At 40.9% G+C, this 27,099-nt stretch overlaps 1 protein-coding gene across 1 annotated transcript in view; it reads left to right on the top strand.

Moving 5' to 3' along the window:
• il1rapl2 (interleukin 1 receptor accessory protein-like 2) overlaps positions 1–27,099 on the top strand; it is a 44,888-nt gene that overhangs the window by 16,084 nt on the left and 1,705 nt on the right. Inside the window, exons 3-5 of the mRNA XM_048179657.1 lie at positions 9,060–9,205; positions 12,458–12,598; positions 15,424–15,594. Of these exons, the coding sequence (XP_048035614.1) occupies positions 9,060–9,205; positions 12,458–12,598; positions 15,424–15,594 (458 nt within the window). The remainder of the gene's footprint in view (positions 1–9,059; positions 9,206–12,457; positions 12,599–15,423; positions 15,595–27,099) is intronic.

The following is a 27,099-nucleotide window of genomic DNA, read 5'->3' as shown; positions in this document are numbered from 1 at the left end:
CTCAACAATAATTAGAACGAAATTGAATTTTCTGCACAAAAAAAAAAGTTGCAGTCACTTGAGTTAAACATGTGATCAGCTAAATAAGATATTTATAGTTAATATTTATAATAAATAAGATATTAATAGTTATAATAAAAATATTAAAAAGTATTAATAGAGATATTATATGATATAACAAATGATTATATCATATGATAACTCTATTAATAATTTTAGAGTTTATATTACAGAACAACAGTAATATTTCAATACTAATATTGATGGATATCTTTATTTCTTGCTTTCAAACGTTAAATCATTGAGCTTTTATTTTGACGGAAAACCACAGGGAGATCCAGGAAGATGTTTTTCCTTGACAATAGATTTATAAACTACACTCTCAGTACAGATGTTTTGTGCACATTGCGTTCATATGCAAATGATAAGCGACTCAAACACACAGCACTTGCAGAGCAGCATTTTCTGTGAATCGAAGCTGAAAGCTGCATGTTTTACTCCATACAGTGCGTCAGACTATATATTTCTATAGTAATTACATCACAACTGTTGCAATTTGATGATCGCATTAAGACACATCACATTCTCACATCTATGCATTGTCAAATGCATAGATAAAAAAAGTTTAAAAAGTTACTGGGCAACTGGTGAATTAGCGCTTTAGTGCTGATTTTTACTCTCATTTCGCGCTTTGAACCCTGGCAATCATGCTAATAGTGTTCCGACTAGTGATGTGTCGATCTTGAACGATTCGTTCATTTTGAACGAATCTTTAATGTGACTCGGGAAGAACGAGTCATCTCGGGGATGCGCATGCGCAATATTCTATAGGTTCTGTACTGCTAGTAGTAGTTCACCTGTTTCAGTCAATGCAGTCTGAGCCGGAAAGAGAATTGATTAGTTCATTTCATGAGTCTTTCGGGTTTTTGAGTCGTTCCTCAATCACGTGACAGCCACTTCACTTTGTTGTGAACACCAGTCAAGATGGCATTCCAGGGACCAGTTTACGACAGGGCCCCTCTCTAACTGCTTGTGTGTAGGAAGATGTGCCACACCGTGATTGGATCTTTGGTGAATGAACATTAATAAATGTTCAGCAACATCAGATAAGATGTTGGGACAACTACCAGACACCCCTTCCAGAACAGGAAGGGGGACGTTCTGCACCCACCAAAACCAAGGAGAAGACTTCTCATTGGACGACACATTGACTCTAACCACCAAACTCATTCCTAAGGTTTAGGCAAGGACTGCCATAAAAATTCCTTCAGGACCTCCTGGTTGGAGCAGCGGTGACTGAAATAAAGAAAGGCCACAGATATCTATCTAAATCCATTCATATGAGCTGTTTTTTTATGTCGCATCAAAGATGTAAAGTGCAGGAATCCTCCAGGCTGTGTGCAATGTAGTGAGTAACATGACCCCTCCCCCTCTGTTGGTGCGAGCAGTCAGTCACGTGTGTGTGTGTGTGTGTGTGTGTGTGTGTGTGTGTGTGTGTGTGTGTGTGTGTGTGTGTGTGTGTGTGTGTAGGATGACAGAAGTTGAATGATAAATAAGCAGTTATTTATCACCATTTTACCAGAGCCATTAGGTGGCTCCCATAAGCATTCCCATACGATTCTCTTCCATTCTACATTCAGTTCAACAGCATTGCATTTATCCATTCTGTGTTCACTTCATTTATTTGTTTCTTTGATTTAATTCAGTATTCTCCTTTGATTATTATTTTACTATCTTTTAGAAGTGCATATTCATTATTTCATTATTAAGTGTTGTAGTATTTACTCTTGCATGTCTATTGTTAATAAATTTCATTGATTTTATTATAACTGTGTCTTCCTTGTGTTGATGACCAAAGACTCTACTAGTTGACCGGACTCTCACAAATCCTTCAGATAAATCAGTTGACCGACTCCCTCCATTTTATATTAATTCTGAATTACTGAACAGCTCTTTTGGAGTGTTCTTAAATTGTTAAGATAGTATTCTTAACTGGTGCCCCGTATTACAAAAGGAGGGAGGGGTCATCTGATACACTCATAACCACGCCTTAAGTGACACATGATCAAAAATCACTACGTCACAGGTGAATGGAGTAAAAATCACTACAACTTCATCTTTTTCGATGGGGGAAAAAGTTTCAGGGGTTCACCTCCTTCTGTCATCCTACACACACACACACACACACACACACACACACACACACACACACACACACACACACACACACACACACACACACGTGACTGACTGCTCGCACCAACAGAGGGGGAGGGGTCATGTTACTCACTACATTGCACACAGCCTGGAGGATTCCTGCACTTTACATCTTTGATGCGACATAAAAAAACAGCTCATACCACAAGAACGGTATCATGGAAAAATTTTGTGGTTTTGAAACCGTTACGTTTTCAAATCGCGGTATACCTTGAAACCGGTAACCGGCCCTTAGTTGAGAGTGTGTTGACAGTCTTTGCAATTGACCCTTCGCCAGGAGTTTGATTGACAAGCGATCTAACCAATCCTCAGTGGACTTGAACTTGAAAAATTATGTGTACTAACGTCTTTCCACGTTTGAAACAACATTCCTTCTCATGTACATTCATGTTTATTTGATGCTATAAAGTAACTAGTAGGAAGAGATGATCGATGCACGAGCTGCTTGAGCTGAGGCGCTACAGCAATCTGTCACGACACATCAAAATTCTTAAAAAAAAAACACAATTTGAAAGCTGGGACTTTGTTTAATATCATAAGTAACCTGCTCCGTCTTGTCTGTCGACGTGTTGTTAGTGTCCTCTTTGCTCCGCGATGTATTTTTCACTCTGTGTTGCATTACAGCGCCATGGCAAAAGCAACAGTAACTAAGGGGAGTGGTTCTTTGCGAAGGGTCAATTGGATGACTGAGCTCCAGAAAATCAGTAATGAGGTGGCTTTGACAGTTACAGATTTGAAAAACAAAAAGGCGGGAAAAAAGAACCCTCTAACACAAAGAATCATTTCAGCATATAAAGGGTTCTTCAGGACCATACAGTTCTAAATAGAACTGTTACTACATGTAAAGAACCTTTTAAAGAACCATCTTTTTCTGAAACAAAAGTGCTGGATCTATTTGCAAACAGTTATTCCTTCAAACCTGAAGTGTAATTTTTAATTTAGCTTGAGGAAAAAAGAGAGAAACAGAACAACACCTATAAAATAATGAGATCAGAACAAGACTCACTGAAAACGAGGGTTGAATCCAAAATTGCCCCCTATACCCTCATTCACTATTCCCTACATTAGTTTACTACAGTTCACTTGAAGTAGTGAATGAAAATGAGTGAGTGAATTCAGACACTGCAATGCACCGGAAGGGCTGCCACTTTTGCATAGTTTGTGCTTAGCCTACTGTTTAATAATCATTTGAAACTTAGCAAACTTGCAGCTCCGGTAATAAGATGAAAGGATTTATATTGAATTCTGTCATGAAAATTATGCATAAACCTTAGATAAACAATTTAATAATCAATTAAAAATGAATTTGTATTACACTGTACACCGCGGACGAGCGGTTTGTAAAATGATGAATGGATGAATGGGTGATTCAGCTGTTGGTGCCATCTTCTGGCAAGACATGGGAATTCAAATCAAACACTGTGGCAACAGATAACAGAGACAAAGGAAACTGAAATGGGAACGGTGCAAAACTAACAGGCTAACAACTTAAAACAAATGCACAATCAAACAAAACCCCTCAATCTCAGAAACAGAAGTAACATATCTCAAGATGTGTCCACACCCATTCACACCTGTCTTACATGTTTGCCTTACCACTTTACCAACAATAGTATGTAACAGTACATTGGTAAGGCAAACAGGTGTGAATGAGTTTGGACACATCTTGAGTTCCCTTTCGAAAGGGAACTTCTACTCTGCGTTTGCCATAAACGCACTGGGGAACGTCACGTGACCCAGGTGTCTGAAAGCACTATCCAACAACTCCAATTCCTATTGGCCGGCGACAGCCTATGATGTCATACGGCACGACCCGGAAGTATAAAGGAGCACCTGGAGAGACAGTCACCATGCATATAACTCGGATTGTAGGCTTTATGATATTTAGCCTCCTTCTAGTTAGCAGTTGTTTTCTACAATGCTGATTAACTGATCATGGTTTGCTCACATATGTACAATTTTTGTATGTGAGCTTAATATGCTGCCTCAGGTTGGCACCCGCTTATATATAGCAGGCCCTTTTTAAATAAAAAAAGCGGCCTCTATTTAAGTGTTTGGTGAACCCTTTCCCCAGTGTTACTGAGTGCATCACCTGTTGGATTGCATACTCAGGGTAGCTAGATCACTTTTTGAAGAAAGTTTGTATCTGTCAGCTCCCTTTCAGTTATCTGTTTATCAGCTATATTGCATATAACGGTGATTGTAGGCTGGACTATTCAGCCTCCTTCTAGTTAACAATAGTTTCGTATTGGCTGTTTAATGGATATCAGTTTGCTCACATACTGTTTTATTATTACACTGCTTCAGGCCCTGCAGCATGTCTGTTTGAGGTAGCAGGCTTAATTAGCCTCCCTTAGACCATGTTGGTTGTGTTGGTTCCCTTTAGTCACAGAACTTAGGGTACTTTGCCTGTTTGGAAAGTGTAGCCTAGCACAGGTAGTAGATAGCTTCCCATAGTTAGTGGGTTAGAGCTGGTTCCCTGTAGCTTGGTTCCCTGGAAATTCACGAGCTGAAGCCACGTGTCATTGAATCGGCAGGCCCCTTCAGGCCTCCTTTTTAGTTTACATGTTGGCACAGATTGTGTTTTTTCTGTGCGGCTCAGGATGAGATGTCAGTAGTGAAACCTTACTGAGGTTTGGTTTAACCTATTGTTGCCTCTTTGAGTCGATGATTCTAGTTGAGCTAAGAGCCACCTAGCGCTTAGGTTGGATCTTTGTGCTCCCGGAAACGGCCATGAGACTTACGCCATGTGTCCTGAAGGATGCTAAGCCTGCGGGCCGCCTTTTTTGGCCAGGGGCCCAAGTGGTAGATTCAACCCCCTCTTTTGCAGGTTGTTTACCAGGCTTGGGACTTAAACACTGCCACGAGCTGATGCCACGTGTCTGTTGAGGTTATAGGCCTTCCAAGCCTTCCTTAATACGTGTTGGCGTATGCTGTACTCCTCTTGCTTAAAGAGTAAAAGGTGCTTTTACTGAGTACACTGCTTGTCGGATTGTGTTGGGTGGATTATCATAAGAACACTGTGCAGCTTTCTATTGCTGCCATGGAAGTTGTCTGTCTGCCGCAGGCTTAGACAGATGTTCAGAATGGCTTTACCAAAAACAGGCCACTTTCTGAAGTTTACTTCTGTTTTTATATATATAAAACTGTTGTCATGTTGTAAGCCCCTCTCGGGCCTCCATGAGTATGTGCTCTTGGCATAGTCTACCTGTTAGGTGAGCTCTGCGCTTCCCCCTTGGGGTTGGGTTTGTAATAGTGCTTAGCTCCCTAAGCTGATTATGATGGTTAGGCCTTGATCAGGCCCCGTCTTAAGAATCAGCCCCAGGCTGGTTTGTGCTCCCCTTTTCAGGGTTTTCAGCGCACAGCCTCCTCAGTGCATTAATTAAGCACTGGGTAGATCCTAGGTCGAGCGGATTATCTCCCCTCGATATGAGGGTTCATAGCACTCAGCTGAGTTCTGCTCTCCAGGATGCCCGTCTCTACGCGTGGGTCTGAGCTGGTTTCTGCCTTTCTGCAGTCACTCTTATCTACTATCTTCCTGAAGAATGCGTTTTAGAGGCTCTGTATTCAGACAGGGTTGGCCTGAACTAAGTCTGTTCCCCTAGAAGACCAGGTCGGCCTCCCTGGTGGCAATGAGGGTGACCCCGTTCCCCTCAAGAGTGACGGGCCGAGGTTCCCTTTGGTTCCTTGGCCACATTCCCTTAAAGGGACCACTTTTCTTTACGGAAAATTGGGTTCCGGACGCCTTAGCGATTTCTTTAGGCTCTATTTGTTAAAAGAGAAAGGTAGAAGCCTTTTGGAAGTTCAGCTTGGGCTGTTGGCTAAAGGGAATGCTGTCACTGACAGCCTAGAGTGACCCGAGGGGGAGTTGCTGAGCAGTTTGAGAACTGCTTTGAGGCCTTTGTCTCAGCCATATTTTTGGCAGGCACTCCCCTCGAGCATGGCGGCATGGGTATATCGTTCCCCAATGAGTTTATGGCAAATGCAGAGTAGAAGTTCCCTTTCGAAAGGGAACGTCTCAGGTTACGTATGTAACCATGGTTCCCTGAGAACAGGGAACGAGACTCTGCGTTTCCTTGCCATGCTTCAGGTTGCCTGCCTACAGAACAGTCCCTCAAGACGATAGATGGTGACTGTCTCTCCAGGAGCTCCTTTATATTCCCGGGTCGCGCCGTATGACGTCATAGGCTGTCGCCGGCCAATAGGAATTGGAGTTGTTGGATAGTGCTTTCAGACTCCTTGGTCACGTGACGTTCCCCAATGCGTTTATGGCAAACGCAGAGTCTCGTTCCCTGTTCTCAGGGAACCATGGTTACATACGTAACCTGAGACGTTATTACTCTATAACAAAATATAGGTGAAAGAACAAAAATAATTCTTGGAGTATTTATATAAATGCTAAAACAATTTGCTAATTAGTTTATCTGGGGACATCTTCATTTGTAAAGAACAATGTAAGTTAAATTGTTATAATACTACCATTAAAAAGTTTAAGTTAAAAGTTGTTTCTTTCGAGAGAGAGAAATTAATTATTTTATTTAGCAATGATGCAATAAATTGATCAAAAGTAACTGTAAAGACTTCATCTTCATCCAAAAAAATTTTTTTTTCAAAAATGTCAAATGTTCTTTTGAACTTGATCTAAAAATCCTAAAAAATGTAGTAATACCTGCTGAAAATTCAGCTTTACCATCACAGGAATTACTTACTTTATATATATATATATATATATATATATATAAAAAAAAAAAAAAACATTCAAACAGAAAATCTTTTTTTTTTTTTTTTTTTATAATAGTTCACAATATTACTGTTTTTACAGAAAATAAGTAAAGTAAATGCAGCCTTGGTGGGCAGAGGAGACTTCTTTCAAAAACACTTAAAAAATGACTAAACATTTAAAAGATTTTCTGTTTAGGCTGAATTTACAATTATATGTATATAAAACAATCAAAGTTTATGGTATGTCCCCATTCAGTAATGTGTGTGATACCCACATTGACGGGACCAGATGGCCACAAAAGGATAGTAAAACCTAGTGTAAAAAGTTTGTTATAGGTGGCACAGATTAAATGGGACAGTTCAAGCAATCACAATGTGTCCATTTCAGAATGATCATTCAAAAACAGGAAAAATGGTAGAATATCTGTTATAATGAGCAACCTTGTTTCAATGATCTACAACATAATTCCTTTGAGGGCTTCATCAAGAGGTGTTTCATCTGTTTGAGCCATTATCAGCTGTTATCTCTTTTGATCTTCCTTTGACATCTGTTTGATCTTTATGAAGTACTCTCTCATTTCAGGTGACTAATGCTTGTCAGTTACAGATAGAGACGCAGGATCCTTATTTATAGTGAAGCTTTCTTCATGTTTCACATATGAAGTATAAAGAATTCTCATCAAGAAAACAACCAGGTCTTGAGGCTGCATAATGTCACAATTGACAAGGAGCTTTGGGGAATAATTTATTATTTCTTTGAATTTATTTTATCTTCAGTATAGGCCTAAGTTTTGAAAGGATGGCATTTTAAAGGATGGAACTGGTACAATATCAGTATGTAAATTATTATAAATGATAATAAAATGTTTTATTATAAAAAAGTTTTTCTTTTTTTGATTTGGTTTGCTTGACATCTCTCATTTGTAGGAACATAAAGCATGGTGGAAATGTTGTAATAGGATTCATGTGATCTGAATGCTTTGCTTCTTTTCATTTCTATTTAATTATATACATTTGGAAGCGGTAGTTCACCGCACATCTGTTCCAAAATCTGTGTTTCTTTCTTACTGGAAAAGAAAAGCTATTTTAAAAAATAAGTCACTTGTGTCCCGGTGTTGTTTTGCCACACATGTTCAGATGCGAGAGAATCCAAATATGAGAGCAAGAGACCAATTCATCCTAGAGGATCTTAAAATTGTGAAGCAGCGTGTTTAAAGAAATGTAAAACTGATCAACAGGTATGAAGTTTTCCTATGGGGGCCGTGTTTGTTCAGTATATTCATTAAAGCCATGATATTTCTCCTAGATTAATTTAGATTGTGTTTACACTTTGTCAACACATATTTGTCACGTCCCAACTTTTCTTGATTTGGAGATATATCCAAATCGAATTTTCGTCTTTGGGACTGAAAATTCGATGTCCACTGTTTCCAAAATCACACTGAAACGTGGACACATCTGACCTCAGCACACATTTCCACTGTCTTTTGAACCATCTGAGATGAACTCTGGCATCTCTGCATTGAACTGATGTAAAGCTTTCTCTTTGTTTAACAGAGATTCAAGTTGCATTTCTTGATGCAGTGGCAGACTTTAAATGACAACGGTTTTCCAAAGTACTCCCAAACCAATTTCTCTGGATTCCCTGAATCTTTTTGCAGTATTATATGGTAGATGGTGAAAGACCTAAGTACTTTGCAATCTTGCATTAAGAAGTGAGATTTTGTGAATTGTTTGACAATTCTCTCATGAAATTTGGCACAAAGTGGTGAGCCATGACCCATCTTTGCTCGCAAAACAGAGTCTTTGGTGGATGTTCCTTTTATACCCCAAATACGATACCCTGACCTAATACCAGTTCACCTTCCTATTGTGGACCATTTCAAATCCGTTTAACTTGGAAATTCTGTAATCTTTTCAAAATTATTTTTGCATTTTTGTGTGTTGCAGCCATCCAAATTAATTGTGTTTTACAAAATGTCCCAACTTTTCTTGATTTGGGGGTATATATATATATATATATATATATATATATATATATATATATATATATAAATATTTATAATATAGCATGAAAGTATGCTAATGTGAACATAAGGGTGCCATGTGTGTTTGTGCAGGGTGGTGCGAGAGTTTCTGGGGGAGAAGGAGGTGGAGCTCTCTCTGATTTTTGATGCTGTGGATGAGATGGACATGGGCAACTACACCTGTAATGTGGAGAACCACATTGGCCGTGGCAGTGGAAGTGCCATCCTGCAGAAGAGAGGTAAATCATTTGGAAGAATTCCATACGGCCCATAGATGTTTTGCATGTTTTCAGCTCAGCCATAGACACAGCAGTAGATCTGGGGGGTATTCCAGAAATCAGGTTATGTGACTTACCTGGGTCATTTTACTCAGAGTAAGCAGATAACCTCAAGTTTTGGTTCTAAAACCTGAGGTAACTTTCAGGGCAAGTAGTCATAGCAACATATTTTTGGAACATAACCAGCTCCACAGCAGGTAGCAATGTTTATTTTACTCTAATTCAGTGGTTCTCAAACTTTTTTCCCAGTGGGCCGCACAGTGGTCCAAGTGAAAGTCTCACGGTCCGCATATAATTTACATATGACGTCACCAATGCAAACCAATCAGATTTAATGTTATCGTATTAGCACTATTATAGATGTTGCACACAATAAATAACAAATAAAAACGAACTTACTGACATTAGCTTTACAATAATTATCAGTAATGCTCAATGAACACACAAACTGTATAAATCACTTTAAGTTGCTATTTAATTCTGTATGACTTTATGACTCTCTTCAACAGCGTCGCAATAGTCACCAAACAATCACATAAACGCCTTAATAAGCAAATGTTACTCAGCTCTTTTTACAAACAACATTGAGCGCACTGTAATTACAATCTCTGACGATATCAAGCATTCGGTCACGTCGCAATCCCTCGCGCAGCATCGGAGCGCCCGCAGAGTTGGATTCATTCCAGCCGCGGGTGCGCTGATGCGGTTAGTTTTACTGATTTAAAACACATCAAACAAACACATCGAATTCACAGTTCAGTCTTTTGAAATTGTAGGTTTTGCTTGTCAAGTAGCCTAGTTTACTACAGAGCAAACAGAAAGGCCGTCCATCTCGCTCAACTGATTCTTCCATTCTTCTTACCTTCGATGCTGCGACTCTTCTTGCATGTGTTCCTTCATTGTATGTTCCTCATTTTGTTTTTCTCCTCTAATAACAAATTTGACCATTTTTGACCAGGCTTAAATTTACAAAATTAATGGCTACTGTTTGAATTCTTCCTAAGCGCGCACTTGTGTTTGTTTCGTTAACTGAGTGATTGCATCATTAGCCTACATTGCCTGATGTCTGAAAATAATAAATGCTCACCAAAATTATTTTATATGACAAATAAAGCATTATAGCTCATTTATATTTATTTAATTCACTTCAATTTAAATTTTAAAACAAAAATAAATTGTATGCTATATATATATATATATATATATATATATATATATATATATATATAATTTTTTTTTTTTTTTTTTTTTTTTTAATTGTGATCGGCATATCGCGAGCCGCATTTACATTCGTGACGGGCCGCAGGTTGAGAACCACTGCTCCACACTTTTTTTTACAGTCTATGCTCCACACCCATTCAAATGCTTGCTGCAGTGAAGTGTCGCATCGCGCGACTCGCGCCCAATTACACTCACTGGATGTCATGGCAACTGAATCATCAAGGAAAACTTTAAATATCTCGCCTTCGCTTTAATTTCTGATCATCTCCAAAAAGACATAAAACACTAAACAAATGATTCTGGCATGCGTTTATCAAAGTAGGAAATCCAGACTTTTAATCCCTTAACACAATTAACGTTACTGCTGTTGAAATACGAAATTGAGGCGGGTCCGGATCCGGACCGGAGTCCGGACTTTGAGAAGTGCTGCTCTAATTCTTTTTCTTTTTTTTTTATTCTCATCTCACACATCGTGGCACTCAAAAGGTAGCACTTAACAGTTTTTTTTTAGTTCAGTCATTCTTTTTTCATTTATAATTTACATCAAACAAATAATAAAATCCTTGTTCAAAGTAATAAAAAAAATTATTAAAGATTAAATGATATGATTAAAAATTATTACACAACTGCCCCGTAGGTGGCCATATCGTCATTAAACAAAAGAAGAAGAAAGCAGTATGGCGTGCTTCTTCTTAGCGTCCATGTGACGCTTGGTTGACAACACACATTCAATGAGGATGTTAAAATAAACAAAAAAAACTCAACTTTCAGGTCATCGTCAACACCACTGACGAGTAGACATTGAACAATAAGCATGTCTCAGCCAGGTTCGTCACTTTTTGGGGTCCCCTTGAAACATTTGTCTGTGCTATTTGTACACGTTGCATGTTTCTGTATTTGGTTGAGTTGTGAACTCTTGCAGCGCATTTCTGTATTTGGTTGCATTGTGATTATTTGCAGCACATGTGCTTTTGTGCTGTCAAACTGATGAAGATGTTTTCTTAATTTACTTTTACTTTTAATTTACTTCTTAATTCAACAGTTGCAGCGCATTGAGCTCTCTCGGCCACCATGCTGTACTAGTTAATAATAAACATAACTTAAATTAAGTTTCGGGCACTGACATAAGCTCCACTTGTGCTGTGGGCTTGAAAGAAGGGTTTTTTCATCCTTTTTTTTCCTGCAGTGCATTTCACATATTGCTGCTGGTTTGGGCTTATGAAAGGGATAAAGGGATAGTTCACCCAAAAATGAAAATGATCCCATGATTTAATCACCCTCAAGCCATCCTAGGTGTATATGACTATCTTCTTTCAGACGAACACAATCGGAGATATATTTAAAAATATCCTTAGTCCTCTAAGGTTTGTAATGGTTGTGAATGGGGGGTCACGTTTAGAAACCAAAAATAATGCATCCATCCATAAAAAAAGTAATCCATATGACTCCAGGGGGTTAATAGAGTCCTTCTGAACTGAATCGATGTGTTTTTGTAAGAAAAATATCCATATTTAAAAGTTTATAAATTCAAAAAACTACTTCCGGTGGATGACTGTACACAGAATGCGCAAGTCGATTTGTGGCTTAAGAGAAATGTCGGAGGATTTCGATATAAGAGAAGAGGAGCTTAAATTTGTTGCACAGTATTTGTTTGAACCACAAGAGACATCTCAGCTTACAATACTCCTACATCCTATGTCATACATCACGTCAGAGGATTACTCATTTGGCTCAAGTCGACTTGTAGACAGCTGCTATGACCTTGGCTACAAATTACTGATGATTTTGTGGTGAGATGTGGTGGAAATTACATATTGTTTGCATATTATGACCAATTATCAGTTGGGAAATTTGTTCTTTTTTTTGTCACATTTGTCGATTTTTAAATGTGTAGACATAAAGAAGATTGATTAAATTTTTTGCCCATTGTCTTGCTGTACATTACTGTGGACAGTGAAGATGTGATGAATGTGTGTTTCTGTTCTCATGTAGACATGTACAGGTTGGAGTTGGTTGGTGGTCTGGGTGCCATCATGCTGTTATTGGGGATCTTCACAGCCATCTATAAGTGCTATAATGTGGAGATCATGCTGTGCTACCGCCGACACTTCGGCAGCGATGAGGCAGATGATGGTACGTAATAATAGTAATAATATTACTACTACTACTACTACTACTACTAAGAATAATAATAATAATAATAATACTATTTTTTTTTCTTCTGCATTGATTGATTGTCCTGAACACAAAAGCTGTCCTGGATTAGCTGATTAGCTAAATAATGTCTCTCTCTCCCTACAAACATGCCTAAAATACATGTAACAAACAGTTAGCTATACAATTAGCTGAAAGTGAAAACAGAATAATTCTTCATAAATAGCAGCTTACCCTTACTCACAGAAACTAAACCACAAAGTTCTTACAACACAAGTAAAACAATTCAGTCATTTTACAGAATTAAATGTATCCAATGGCACAGTAACTAAACAGACAAACCAACAGGTCCAGGGCCACGGGAGTGCTTCTGATGGAGTGAGATGCAATTATGTCATTTGACCTATAATGAAACATTCAGACAGCGCAGAGCATAGAGAGCATTTCTGTCCATGTTCCAACATTTCACCATTCACCAAACAGTGGGAGCAAAGGGAGGAGCGATTAATGCTCAGTGTTTTGCAATGGAACCAGACATTGTACATGATTATGTACTTGCTTTTTTTGATTGTGGGTAGGCCTATATGATGTTGTGTCCGCATGTTTTTGGCCATGTCATGTACAGTTTATTGTAATATGGAAATGGAAATAAGAAAACAGGACAAGTATATATGTATAAAACATGTAATGTTGCAGCTGTTTTGTTTGTTGTTGTTTTTTGTTTGTTTGTTTTTGTTTTTTGACATAAGTACTGCCTAAGCAAAATACAATTATTTTATCAAAACACATTCAAAAGGTTTAAAATCCAAACCGATCTTTTTTTCTTTTTTTTTCCAATTTCGTATGAATTTGTACTTTGCAATTCATTAAACTTGAAGCTGCACTCTTAAACCTAACCCTTCATGGAGTGAGAGCATGTCATACAAATAAGATCATCAATTTTCCAAAAATGTAAAATGGCTAAAAATTGGCATGAACTGACCATTTAATAACAATAATATTTCATGTATAATATGATGAAAAGATTGATGCTCTGAATAATATATATATATATATATATATATATATATCCCTTAAACAGGCATGACTGGAAAATGATCAGCAAAAGATCATTTCATGTCACTTTTTATATCATCTGGACTTAAGTAAAACATATCCAAAGGAATTTTTAAAATATATAATGTAGTTTGGGTTTTATAAGTTGTATCTCCCAGTACATGTTGCCTGTTTTTGGGTATAAAAAAGGATTATCCACAGTATTGTACAGTATCCCTGTACTGGTCAATTCATTACTGCAAATTCCGGGGTGATGAGTGAGGGGTCAGTTGTGGGTGGTGGGAGGTCCAGTAGAAATCTCATTCCAGGACCGGGGCCCTTAGGGAAGACACTTATAGGCCCTCCACATGTGGACATTTTTATTTTTTTATCTCAAAATACATAGATTGAGAAGGGGCACTGTGTTCAGTGGGCCCTGAGGCCTGGAGGGCCTATAAGGGTCTTCCCTAAGGGCCCTGGTCCTGGAATGAGATTTCTACTGGACCTCCCACCACCCACAACCGACCCCTCATTCATCACCCCAGAATTCGCAATAATGCAATGACCAGTGCAGGGAGCCCAGTTTACCTTGAAACACCATTCATTGTCAATACTGTTGATAATCAATGTTTTATACTCGAAACAGGCAACGTGTACTGGGAGATACATACTTTTCATAATGCGGTAAATAACAAAGACCATGAGCAACATATAAGTTAATTTTCTTTTTCAACATTTTAAGACAATGTTCATAATTAATAATAGCAAGTTGTTTTGCTTTTTTTTTCTGAAAAAAAGTAAGATTAATATATATTTACTTATCACAAAATCTGAATGTCCTGCACCAGTGGCGCCCAGGCTATGATAAATGATAAAAGGATTTGATGAAAAAAATCTTTCTTATGCCCCAAACAAACACTAAAGACTATGTATCTTGTGGTACATATTGCCTGATTTAGGGTTAATATATATTATATATATATAATATATTCATACTACAAATTAAATTTACCATCTTTTAAAAAATACATTCAAGTGTACTGTACATTACCTAGTTAATTTTTATGAAAAGTTATGTTGCGTTACGTTACTTTTGCAGCACTTTCTCTCATCTGGTCTGAGCTTGCTTGGTTTTTTGATTAAAAAAAAAGTTCTATATCTAACAAATGTAAAGGCTCTTTCACACCAAAAGTGAAATGAATAAGCCTCAGGCTGAAGGAAATGCAAATTTATGCCTCTACAGTAGAGGGCACAGCTCAAACAAACCTTTCAGCTGTGCATTTTTACTTCAGCATAATAAATAAATAAATAAATAAAAATTAAACACAAATGTGTTGTTTATCTAAAGTCATTTTTGCTTATTGGTATGGTTGAATTGGATCACCAAAGGTCAGAAGCAAAGACATTGGTTAATAAACTGAGATTAAATACATAAAGTTTATTTTTATAGTTTTGTTCAGTTTGTCTAAAAGCAAATAACACTCCCCATAGGTTGATTGAATGAATGAATGAATAAATAAATATATATATAAATAAAACAAACATTTTTAAGTAGTTTTTTTGTTTTTACTTTATATAAATGTTTTTGTCTTATATTTTATCGTATATTTTATTGTATATTTTAATTTATATTAAATCAGAATTTAAGGTTTAATATAATTAATTACATATAATTTGGGAAAAACTCATTCATTTTGCCGTAACAAATTAGAATATTTTTTAAGTAATTAAGTTTTTTTTTTAGTGTAAAACGTATCTGTTCCTTTCAGACACCAAGGAATATGACGCCTACCTCTCTTACACCAAAGTGGACTTGGAATCAGTGGAGCGAGAGATGAGCGAGGAGGAACTGTTTGCTCTGGAGATCTTACCTGACGTTCTGGAGAAACATTACGGATATAAACTCTTCATTCCACACCGGGACCTCATACCCAGCAGCAGTAAGAACAACACCCTGTTTTCACATTGTTTCATCCTTTCCCCTTCAATTCATGAGTGCAAATTAGTGCAATTAAAATTTAATTTGGCACACGACTGACATGGCCTTGCGCACCAGCCTGCTGGAGACATACACATACAGTAGCATTATGCAAGTGTTTCTGCCTTGTAACTGCAGCTCTACATTTGTCATCTAATCAATTCTAGGGTACTGGAAAGATGTGTAAGAGATAATGTCACAAAATAAACACTGATAGGTGTCCTGTGGCCTGTACCACAAAGTGAGTAGAACAAACTCAGGATACCAGGATCGGTTTTGCTTTGACAAAACCGACCATGTCCAACCACTCATTATAAACTTTTGTCAGCTCAAATCCTGAGTTTGTGATTAGTCTACATGCACAGAGAATTATGACATTTGCAGAAAACGGAGAGTATTGTGAAACGAGCTGATGATGAAGAGTTGCTTGTTAACAATATGAAGAGTTGAAACACATTTAACACAGAAAGAAGAAACTGCAGAATGGTGTTAATTTCGTCACCTATTTTTAATTTAGTCTTAGTCTTGTGCCAAATGTCCTTGTTAGTTTTAGTCATATTTAGTCATTCACATATCTTTTTTTGTTAGTCAAGTTTTAGTCGACTAAACGTCTCGTCATTTTAGTCTAGTTTTAGTCAAAAGAAAACTCAAGGTATCTTAGTCAAGTTTTAGTCGACTAAAAGTCTTTTAATTTTAGTCTAGTTTTAGTCAAAAAATTGTAGTCTTTTTTTTTGAAAATAACACATTATTACTGAGATTATTACTGATAAACATTTCAGTAAAAAAAGTGTTTCACATATCTCAAACATTGGTTAAATGTCATAATTACCTGACAAAATACACTTGTTGAAAGATTTTTGTTGAATGCAAATGTTAAACGTGTCTGGTTTTCAATTTCTGATTTAGGAGACACATTCACAGATGATTAACCTGTTCTGAAGAGTATTTTATTTTAACCAACAATTCAAAAGCTAGCATGTCGTCGTCGCTCGTCACTCGTGTTCGCTTTGGGTGTTGTGTGTTCAGCAGTTTCGTGTTGCAGCCACAGGCGTATGAGACCTGTAAACAGGGGGGAGCCAGACATTGTAAACATTCGGGGCTTAACCCAAATCTATGTTTGTCCAAAGACATTTTAATTTTCTATTAACAGCTTTACTGACATGAAAGGAGCTTTTGTTGTCGTATTCTTGTTCAGAAAATGTACATTATTTGACACTGTAATTTGTAAAACTTTATTGAACGTACCAGCTCTAGGGGGGTCTGGGGGCATGCCCCCCCCCCCGGGAAGAAAATTTTGTACATTTTAAAGATAAATTCATTAATCTGGTGAACTTTGAGAGTTCAAAATAAAGAGCTCCAACCCATGTTCAGTATCCAAATTGAACAAAGAAAAAGTCTGTGCATTGAGTTGTACCTGAATCCACAGTTAAAAATAAATCATCCACCCGCCCAATGATATTCTTTGATTTTAGATATCTGAACCTGATCATCCCAATTATTCACATTCTCAGTCTTAAGCATGATGATATGGTAACATATCACACTGATCACGTACGACACACTACGTTGCTTTTAAATGAACATTTATTTAAAATGTTCCCTTCAACCTTAAATTGTCACTGTTTCATTACATCATTGTTGGAAAACACTCTTATCAGAATAATGTCTGTTAGTTAAGCTTGTGTATATTTTTAGTTAAAGCTGTTAAAGGTGCTAAAGAGGATGTTTTGTTTTATACATTTTTGCAATATTACTTGAAACTGTCTTTACTAACTGATAAAAGACTATTTATTAGGTGCACTGAAAAGGAATAATATTAATATACATCATCTGTGCACGAGGTAGGGCCTTAAAAGCATCAGCCAATCGTTTACTTTAACGATTGGCCCTCTGGCTTGTCAATCACTGCCATGACGTTCCTTGTGCGAGACGTGTGCGGCTGCGCGCTCCAGTAACTTTCTACACTCTACAGGTGCCGCATGCTGTGTTTTTGTCAGGAGACAGGAGTAACAACTGCAGATTATGAGTTACCTGCGGTGAGTCTGACATAATGAATCCATTAACACGACACAGCGAATACCAGTGGTAAACACTCGTGTTCCAATACTCGTGCACGAGTTTTGGGAGGCGTTCCCTCGAAATGAGCTGTGAAGGAGGGGGGTTGTTCTTACGCATGTGCTCATTTAAAAAACTCTCTAACAGTCTTTGGTTTCTCAGTCGACGAAAAGATCCTCTTTAGCACCTTTAAGTTATAAAGCAATATCTCAAGTAGGGTTTTTCCTTTGTGTTTTATAAAATGACCACTAGGAGGTGCTCTAGGCATGTTTTCCTTGATTGGTTTTACATGAAGAGAAATACGTTCAGTTGAAAACGAAAGTAAAAGAGTGACGCACATTCGTTGCGTCTTACCATGAAATGAGAGTTCCATGTCTTTATTAAAATCAATACATTAATGAATTATCTCTCATCCAACCGCAATTAATTGGAATGTTATTATTTATTACGTGGACCGCCCGACCCGCTGATTATCCGCAGTATCGAACGGTTCGAGAATGGACACAGGCCGGGAACCGCAACAGAACCGTGTCGGTGGAAAATGAGTGTCTGAGTTTTGTCGACAGCCAGAGGTGGCACAAAATGTGATGGAGGCGGCCGCCTCGTAGTTCTCTATACAGGAAAAACCCTGCTGACAGAAAATGTTGCGGTTTAAAGTGGATTCGTTTTCAATGCTACACACAATGTTCTACATTAAATATTTAGCTAACAGTCTAAATAAGAAGTTACTTAGCAACAGAAAATATGATTATCCTGACCTGAGCTGATTTACTGAATCAACCAACTCACATCTCCTTTCTTTCATTTCATCATGGATGAAATGAAAGAAAGGAGATGTGAGTTGGTTGAAGTCATCTGTTGCTGTTTCTGGCGTTTCATCGCTGACTGTGCCGCAACTGCGATACCTGCTCATTAGGACTTTCAATGAGCTGTTTTTAGAGTGTGCATGCGACGTTCCTGGACGCGGATGCGCGCATCGACACAGGCAGACTCTCTGTGTTCTGCTCCTCCATGGCGATGACTGCGTGCGGGTTAAAAAAATCATAAATTAATTTGAAAGTGGGGGGGACACAAACGGGATTTTGAAAAGTGGGGGGGACATGTCCCTCCTGTCCCCAGTGGAAATTATGCCCTTGGGAACATGTATGTACATGTTTGTGTTTTTGAAGGAATAACGTTTATGCGTGGTTATTGAAAAAACAAAAAACTTAAGTCAGTGAAATAAAGCCAAAAAAAAATATATATATTAAATCTGTTCACAAGACTTCTGGGTATTGGATGTTGTAGACTCGAGTTTTTGCTTCAAAATGATGTAAAATTATCCTGCCTACTCGTTCATATAAAACAATATATTGATTTAGTTTTTGTAAGACAATTTTTGTCAAGAAACAAGTATGCATGGAGGCATGAATCATCATGAATATTCCTGTAATCTGAGAACACCTGAGAAGACAAAAGAATCGCATAAAGACTTCTAATGACCTGCATAATAATGAGGCCTTTCAGTCAAGTAGGCTGTGAAAAAACCCTCTGTCATCATGTCTCAAGCTCATCATGGTGAATATCAAACATACAGAAAAAACAGCAATACTGTGAATTAGTATTACAATTTAAAATAATGGTATTCTATTATATACTTTAAAATATAATGTATTTCTGTGATGCAAAGTGTCTGAACAATTATGTTACCTCTATGGACTTTTAGCTTAACAGCATGCACATTTGGAGAAATATTTATGGATTCTCATATGTTTGTCAATTTTCTATACAGAGGAGTAATATTTATTCAATATTTATTGTCATCACTATGAGTGCTGGATACTGTGTTTTTCAATTCATACTTGCAGCCAGAGGGCGCTCTGTGCACATTTAGTCCACAAATTAATCTAAAGAAGAACAGGACATTCCAGGAACTGATGGCATGTCTTCCAGAGGTCTCTAACCATGGCTTTAACATACATATAAACACTTTTCAAGTGGCCGTGGCCGCATTAGCGGATAATGAGCTGAATCACGGACTTCTGACATGTCTCTTTTCATACAGATTACATAAACACAGAATTTTTGTTTTCAATTTGACTTACACACTTTAAAACCTGACATTTCAACGTGTCTTTAGACATAAGTCAAATTTTTTTGTGATTAGTATTCACTAAGTTACACTTCATTTTCTGAGAACTATCAGATTGGACTTTGTTCAGAGGGAGACGACAGATCACACATCATGTTAGTTTTCTTTATTTTGCAAAAAGCACAACATTTTGTTTTGTACACAAATAAAAGATATTCCACAGATTAAAATGGTGTATAACTCTTAATTGTATGTGCGACGTTGACTGAGTATTTTGAGTCTCTTTCACACTGGTAAGAAAAAAACCGAGGTGGTATCGCCAGCGTCCCGAGGGAGTTAACAAAGTTCGGGAGGAGCACATTCAGGTAATAAACGAATCAGCTCGGAGTCCTCCCCCGGACAGCATGCCAAATGTGCATAAATTACTGTATTTGATTTCATGTACATGTGATCTTGTGAGCCCCTACATAGTGCACTATGTGCCATTCACCATGTAGACAATTGTAATTGTGTGAACAAGTGACCGATTTTAGCCGCTGTTACGTACAGAGACACGGAGACAGATGTAAAAGCAAACCAGGTGAGTTTATTGCACAAAAGCAGAGCACTGAGTGATAGTAAGCAGATATGTGGTTCTTGAGAGATGTATGGAATGTAATACTGTCCTTTTCAAACTTGCAGAAGCTGAAGTAGAGATGCACTGGAGGGAGACGGTGGAGACACTCACACACACAGGCAGGTAGGCACACGAGGAGAACAGGAGACGAAGGAGATGAAGGAGATCGCTGGAGCAGGTAAGTATGTCGTTGGGAGTCCTTAAGGTAAGCATACATGTGCTGTAGTGCAAACGAGACCGGACAGTGAGTGTGTGTGAGTGTGGTGGCTTTATAGTGGTGGTGATGATGGTGCTGATGATCTTCAGGTGGCGGTGATTAGTATGCTGGTGATTGAGTGCGTGGGTAAGGAAGTGAGGTGGAACCTGACGTGTCTGTGACAGTACCCCCCCTCCCACGGCCCGCTCCTGAGGGCCGCGGACCCCGACGTCGTGGTGGTCTTCCTCTGGGGCGTGGAGCAGGTCTGTCTGGGTGGTTGGTGTGGAAGGTCTGTAACAGAATAGGATCAAGGATATCATTCTTCGGGACCCATGAGCGTTCCTCGGGGCCATAGCCTTCCCAGTCGACGAGATACTCGAGTCGACCACCACGGCGCCGGGAGTCCAGGATCTCTCGAACCACGTAAGCTGTGCCGTCCTCCAGGATGAGTGGAAGGGGGGGCTCGGCGGCTGTCACGTCAGGTTCTGTGGAGGGAACAACAGAAGGGTGGTGAGGTTTCAGCAGTGATACATGAAATGTGGGGTGAATCCTACTGTACTGTGGAGGGAGCTGGAGTCGGTAGGTGACGGGGTTGATCTGCCGAAGGATGGTGAACGGGCCAATGAAGCGGGGACTCAGCTTCTTGCAGGGCAGACGCATCCTGATGTCCCTGGTGGACAGCCAGACCTTCTGCCCCGGTTGGTATACTGGAGCGTCGGAGCGCCGAAGGTCGGCTGCCATCTTGCGTCTGCGCAGGGCTCTCTGCAGTTGGTGGTGAGCTGAGTCCCAAACCCTCTCGCTCTCCCGGAACCAGTAGTCGACTGCAGGGACGTTGGAGGGTTCCCCATCCCAGGGGAATAGTGGGGGTTGGTAGCCGAGTACGCACTGGAAGGGTGTTAGTCCAGTTGTGGCTTGGCGGAGGGAGTTCTGTGCGTACTCGGCCCAACCCAGGTACTGGTTCCAGGAGTTCTGGTGGCCGTGACAGAAGGTACGCAGGAAGCGGCCTATCTCCTGAATCTTCCGTTCCGTCTGCCCGTTCGACTGAGGGTGGTACCCAGATGACAGGCTGACGGTCACACCCAGGAGGGAGAAGAAGGCCTTCCAAACGTGAGAGACAAACTGGGGTCCTCTGTCGGAGACTATGTCTTCAGGAATTCCATAATAGCGAAACACATGGTTAAACATCAACTCAGCAGTGGCCATGGCGGTAGGTAGACCCTCCAGGGGTATCAGACGGCAGGACTTTGAGAAGCGGTCTACTACCACCAGGATGCATGTGTGACCGTCAGACTCAGGGAGGTCAGTGACGAAGTCCACTCCCAGGTGTGACCAGGGTCTCTCAGGAACGGGCAGAGGAAGAAGCTTGCCGGTGGGAAGATGGCGTGGGCTCTTTGAGATGGCGCACTCCCTGCAGCCCTGCACGTACCTCCTGACATCGTTGGCCATGTTGGGCCACCAGAAGCGTTGTTTGAGCAACGAGAGGGTCTCATTGGCCCCCGGGTGGCCAGTGCCAAGTGAAGAGTGGGTATTGTGCAGGAGTGGAGTGCGACGTGCCCGTGTGACGTATTGCAAGCCTTGGGGGCAACCCGGCGGAGTGCGTGTGGAGGCATTGGAGGAGGGCATGGTCTCCTCGGACCACTGGATAGGGTTTACGAAGATGGACTCCGGTAGAATTGTCTCGGGAACTTCGGGCTTTACTTCAGGGGCGTAGAGACGAGACAAGGCGTCAGCTTTGGTATTCTTAGAACCAGGGCGATAAGAGATTGAGAAGTTGAACCTTGAGAAGAACATAGCCCAGCGAGCTTGACGAGGGTTGAGCCTTTTGGCAGCCTTCAGATATTCTAGGTTCTTATGATCCGTAAGAACTTGAAAGGGATGAGTAGTCCCCTCCAACCAATGCCTCCACTCCTCAAGGGCAAGTTTGACGGCCAGGAGTTCGCGGTCACCGATGTCATAGTTGACCTCCGCCGGGTTGAGCTTGCGGGAGAAGAAGGCTCATGGATGGAGTCTACTTGGTGTCCCCTGCTGCTGTGAAAGAACCGCTCCCACTCCGGTGGTGGAGGCGTCCACTTCCACGACGAATGGGAGATCTGGGTTAGGGTGGACGAGGAGGGGAGCGGTTGTGAAGGCTCTTTTAAGGGTCTCGAAGGCGTTGGTGGCTTGTGGGGACCAGGACAGAGACTTGGGCTGATGACGGAGTAGGTTGGTGAGTGGACTGACGATGGTACTGTAGTTCTTGATAAATCGGCGGTAGAAGTTGGAGAAACCTAGGAAGCGTTGGAGTTCTTTGATTGTTGATGGAATGGGCCAGGACTGGATAGCGGAGACCTTCCCCTCGTCCATCCGGATGCCACTGTGATCAATTACATACCCCAGGAAATGGACAGAGGGCTGGTGGAAGGAGCATTTTTCCGCTTTAAGGAAGAGGTGGAATTGCCGTAAGCTTTGGAGGACCTCCGCAACGTGGTGGCGATGTTCGGCCAAGCTCCGGGAGTAGATGAGGATGTCATCAATATATACCAGTACGAACTTGTGGAGAAACTCCCGGAGCACCTCGTGTATGAAGTCCTGGAATACGGAGGGGGCGTTGACCAGGCCATACGGCATGACGAGATACTCGTAGTGTCCGGTGGGCGTGACAAAGGCGGTCTTCCACTCGTCCCCCTCACGTATCCGGACGAGGTTGTACGCGCTGCGGAGGTCCAACTTAGTGAACACAGTGGCACCGCGGAGATGTTCCAGGGCCGCTGGGACGAGGGGAAGTGGGTAGCGGAATTTGATTGTGATCTTGTTGAGGGCACGGTAATCAATGCAGGGCCTCAAGCCTCCGTCCTTCCTAGCCACAAAAAAGAAGCTTGAAGCAGCAGGGGAAGTAGACGGGCGGATGTAACCTTGTTCGAGTGCCTCCTTGATGTATTCCTCCATGGCCTTCTCCTCCGGTAGTGATAGGGGGTAGATGCGTCCCCTGGGCACTGGCTCACCCGGTAGCAGATCGATGGCACAGTCCCATGGCCGGTGTGGAGGAAGCTTGGAGGCGCGTTGCGGGCAGAAGACGTCACTGAAGGGGGCGTAGTCCGGGGGAACATCCACAGAGCGCTTCTCTACAGGGCTTTCGATGGACGTGGCATTGATGGCGAGAGACTTGGAGCGTGGAGATTTCGGAACGGGAAGCGCTGGGAAACAGTCTGGGAAGCAGTGGTCGCCCCACTTCAGGACTTCGCCCGTGCGCCAAGAGATGGTGGGGTTGTGTTGTTCCAGCCACGGGCGCCCTAGAACCACGTCAGCGGTGGATTCCTCCAGAACCAGCAGATGTATATTCTCCGTATGCAGAATGCCGACACAGAGTTGAAGAGGTCCCACACAATGACGGATGTTCTTACGGCTCAGGGGTTTGCCCGTGATGGAGTGGATTTGATAGCTAATCGGAGACGGGGAGATCTTGAGCTTGAGTTGACGACAGAGGGTTCCTGAGATGAAATTTCCTGCTGACCCTGAGTCGAGGAGCGCCACCACTGGAATAGAGGCATTTGCAGCAGTAAGAATTACAATAGTAGTGAGTGGTTTCATTTTCTGAATGGAGGGGAAAATTGCACTCACCACGGGCCGAGGAGGACGAGTTGGGCATGTGGAGATTACATGCCCCGGAGATCCACAGTATAAACACAGGTTTAGGGTCAGCCTTCTTTGTCTTTCATTCGGTGTGAGACGTGAATGATCTATTTGCATGGGTTCGGTGGCTGGTTCTGGAGGGCTGACGGGCTCGGACCGACGGAGGAGGTTGGTGGTGGATGACTGGCCCTGGTGCTCTAAGAGACACGACTGCATACGAGTACCCACGCGGATGGCGAGTTGGATGAAGCGTTCTAGTCCCATCGAGTCCTCGTATGCAGGAAAGTAGTGATGAGGGCTTGTTCATTCCATCCGCTGGTGGCAGCAAGCGTTCGGAACTGCAAGGCATAATCGTTAACAGATAGATTTCTTTGCTTCAGATTATAGAGTTTCTCACCAGTCGAAGAGTCCGCCAGAGGTTTCCCGAAGACCTCACGGAAGTGAGAGACGAACGCCGTGTAAGACTTGACAACAGGGCCCTTCTGTGTCCACAGGGAGTCTGCCCATTGCAGGGCCTTACCTTGCAGTTGCGAAATGATAAATGCTATCTTTGCTGTGTCGGTAGTGTAGAGGTGCGGCTGCATCTCCAGGACCAGTTCGCATTGGAGAAGGAATCCGCTGCATTCCTCCGCCGATCCACTGTAGGGCGCCGGTTTGGCCATGGGACTGGCAGTGAATGCTGGGGAAGAAGCGGTGATGGTGGGTGCGGAAGCAGCCGCGTTGATGGATGACGGTGATGATGGCTGTGGTGTGAGTGCTCGGCGCAGCGCGTCCACGAGCTCTTGAAATGGATCGTGGGTGCTCATGCTGTGAAGTTGTTAGGGTCCGGTCTTCTGTTACGTACAGAGACACGGAGACAGATGTAAAAGCAAACCAGGTGAGTTTATTGCACAAAAGCAGAGCACTGAGTGATAGTAAGCAGATATGTGGTTCTTGAGAGATGTATGGAATGTAATACTGTCCTTTTCAAACTTGCAGAAGCTGAAGTAGAGATGCACTGGAGGGAGACGGTGGAGACACTCACACACACAGGCAGGTAGGCACACGAGGAGAACAGGAGACGAAGGAGATGAAGGAGATCGCTGGAGCAGGTAAGTATGTCGTTGGGAGTCCTTAAGGTAAGCATACATGTGCTGTAGTGCAAACGAGACCGGACAGTGAGTGTGTGTGAGTGTGGTGGCTTTATAGTGGTGGTGATGATGGTGCTGATGATCTTCAGGTGGCGGTGATTAGTATGCTGGTGATTGAGTGCGTGGGTAAGGAAGTGAGGTGGAACCTGACGTGTCTGTGACAGCCGCAGCTTCAGCGTCTATTTATAATGTAGAGGGCAGGATGATTTAGATTCTAGAGAGCATTTGATTGGACAAAACATCTGATGATAAGCTGAAGTGCAGGGTGATGTCATCAAAATTGTTGATCCATATTGGACAGAAGACTGTAAGCTTTGAATGCTTATATCTTCTAAATGTGAATTTTGTCATTGTTTTGGAGCACACTCTAGCCTATAGATAACAGTAAGACTAACATATTCATACTAAAAGCCAAAAAACTTAAATTTTGATTTCATGGGGACTTTAACGCTTCAATAACATTTTGCTACTGTAGGTGGTTGCTTACCTCCCACCATAGGTGCCGATCCCGTGGGTGCTTGGGGGCTCAAGCACCCAAGGAGAAACAATATATTCGCCATTCATTTTATCCAATCAAAAAAATGATTGAGATCTGGGAATGTGTGTTTTGGTTGGTAATCATAGGTGGAGTGAACCAACTCCAGGGTAAGGCTAGTGAGATGCACTTCCCCTTTAAAAACAAATACTTTTCCTTTTAAGTTTCAATTTACATGTCACCACACAACCTACACAATAGATTATTAGACAACTCTACACAAGACAAGTCTATACATTAGAAGCTTCCAATAAATTATTTGTTATTAAATTGTTCACAAACCACTGTTAATTTTAACAGAAAAGCAAGCATACTATACGTGGGATTTGGCGTGGCAGAAAGCACACAAAAAACAGTCCCTTTTTAATCACTAAAGCTGTCACTCTTCTTAACTCTTAACGAATCTGTACAATGAACCTCTTATTTACATTATGTCTGCACTTTGTTATAATGAGAGGATTTGTGAGCGCAGAACTCAGAATACACTCACCATTTTGTTCAGTGCTAACTTAAACACCTCTGATTGGCCATTGCGTTCAAGAAATCAACAGATATGTTTGTGAATATCAACATTTCTCAACGCTGCAAAACACATTGCAAATAGAAACCTTTGACACTCTCCAGAGTGCAAACACAGATGTGCACTGGATCATTTGACAAATCTGTTTTGCCTTTATGCTGTTATTATGGAGAAAACTAATCCTAGACCAGCAGTTATGGGCAGCTTTTCCCCCTAAAATCAGTCAGAAGCAGCAGCAGGCACTGTTTAATAATAAAATTCTACGCTAGTCTCAAGCCCGTGGCCAGGGGAAGGCTAAGCCTTGCCCAACCAGGCGCTCTGTTGTTAATGTATTTGCAGTCCGATTGGTAGGGAGTGTGGGCACCCACCGGCAGAAACATAACACCCACAGTATCCCCCAGATATGGCTCAGGTCCCTCTTTTAAGTCTAGGTGTGTCTTCTACAATATTGTTTTGCCTGTTTCTTTGTCCATCGGACAGAAATTTATAGCAAGATCTTGTAGAACTTTTCTACAATATGTGACTTGAGATTTTATTTATTTATTTATTTATTTATATTATTATTATTATTATTATTATTTTTTGTAATTGGAGGTATTTGAGGTATCATCACTCATGTCCATCACATGGCACAAATGGAATAGGACAAACCCCTAAATACAACCTAAATTTAGTTGTCATTGCAGATCACGTCATATTGCTTTGCACAAACTTTAAGCTCTTTCTGAATCACCC

Source organism: Megalobrama amblycephala, unplaced genomic scaffold, assembly GCF_018812025.1.
Source record: "Megalobrama amblycephala isolate DHTTF-2021 unplaced genomic scaffold, ASM1881202v1 scaffold265, whole genome shotgun sequence".
NCBI lineage: Eukaryota > Metazoa > Chordata > Actinopteri > Cypriniformes > Xenocyprididae > Megalobrama > Megalobrama amblycephala.
The sequence above is the reverse complement of the archived record's forward strand: the minus strand, read 5'-3'. Positions and strand labels throughout refer to the sequence as shown.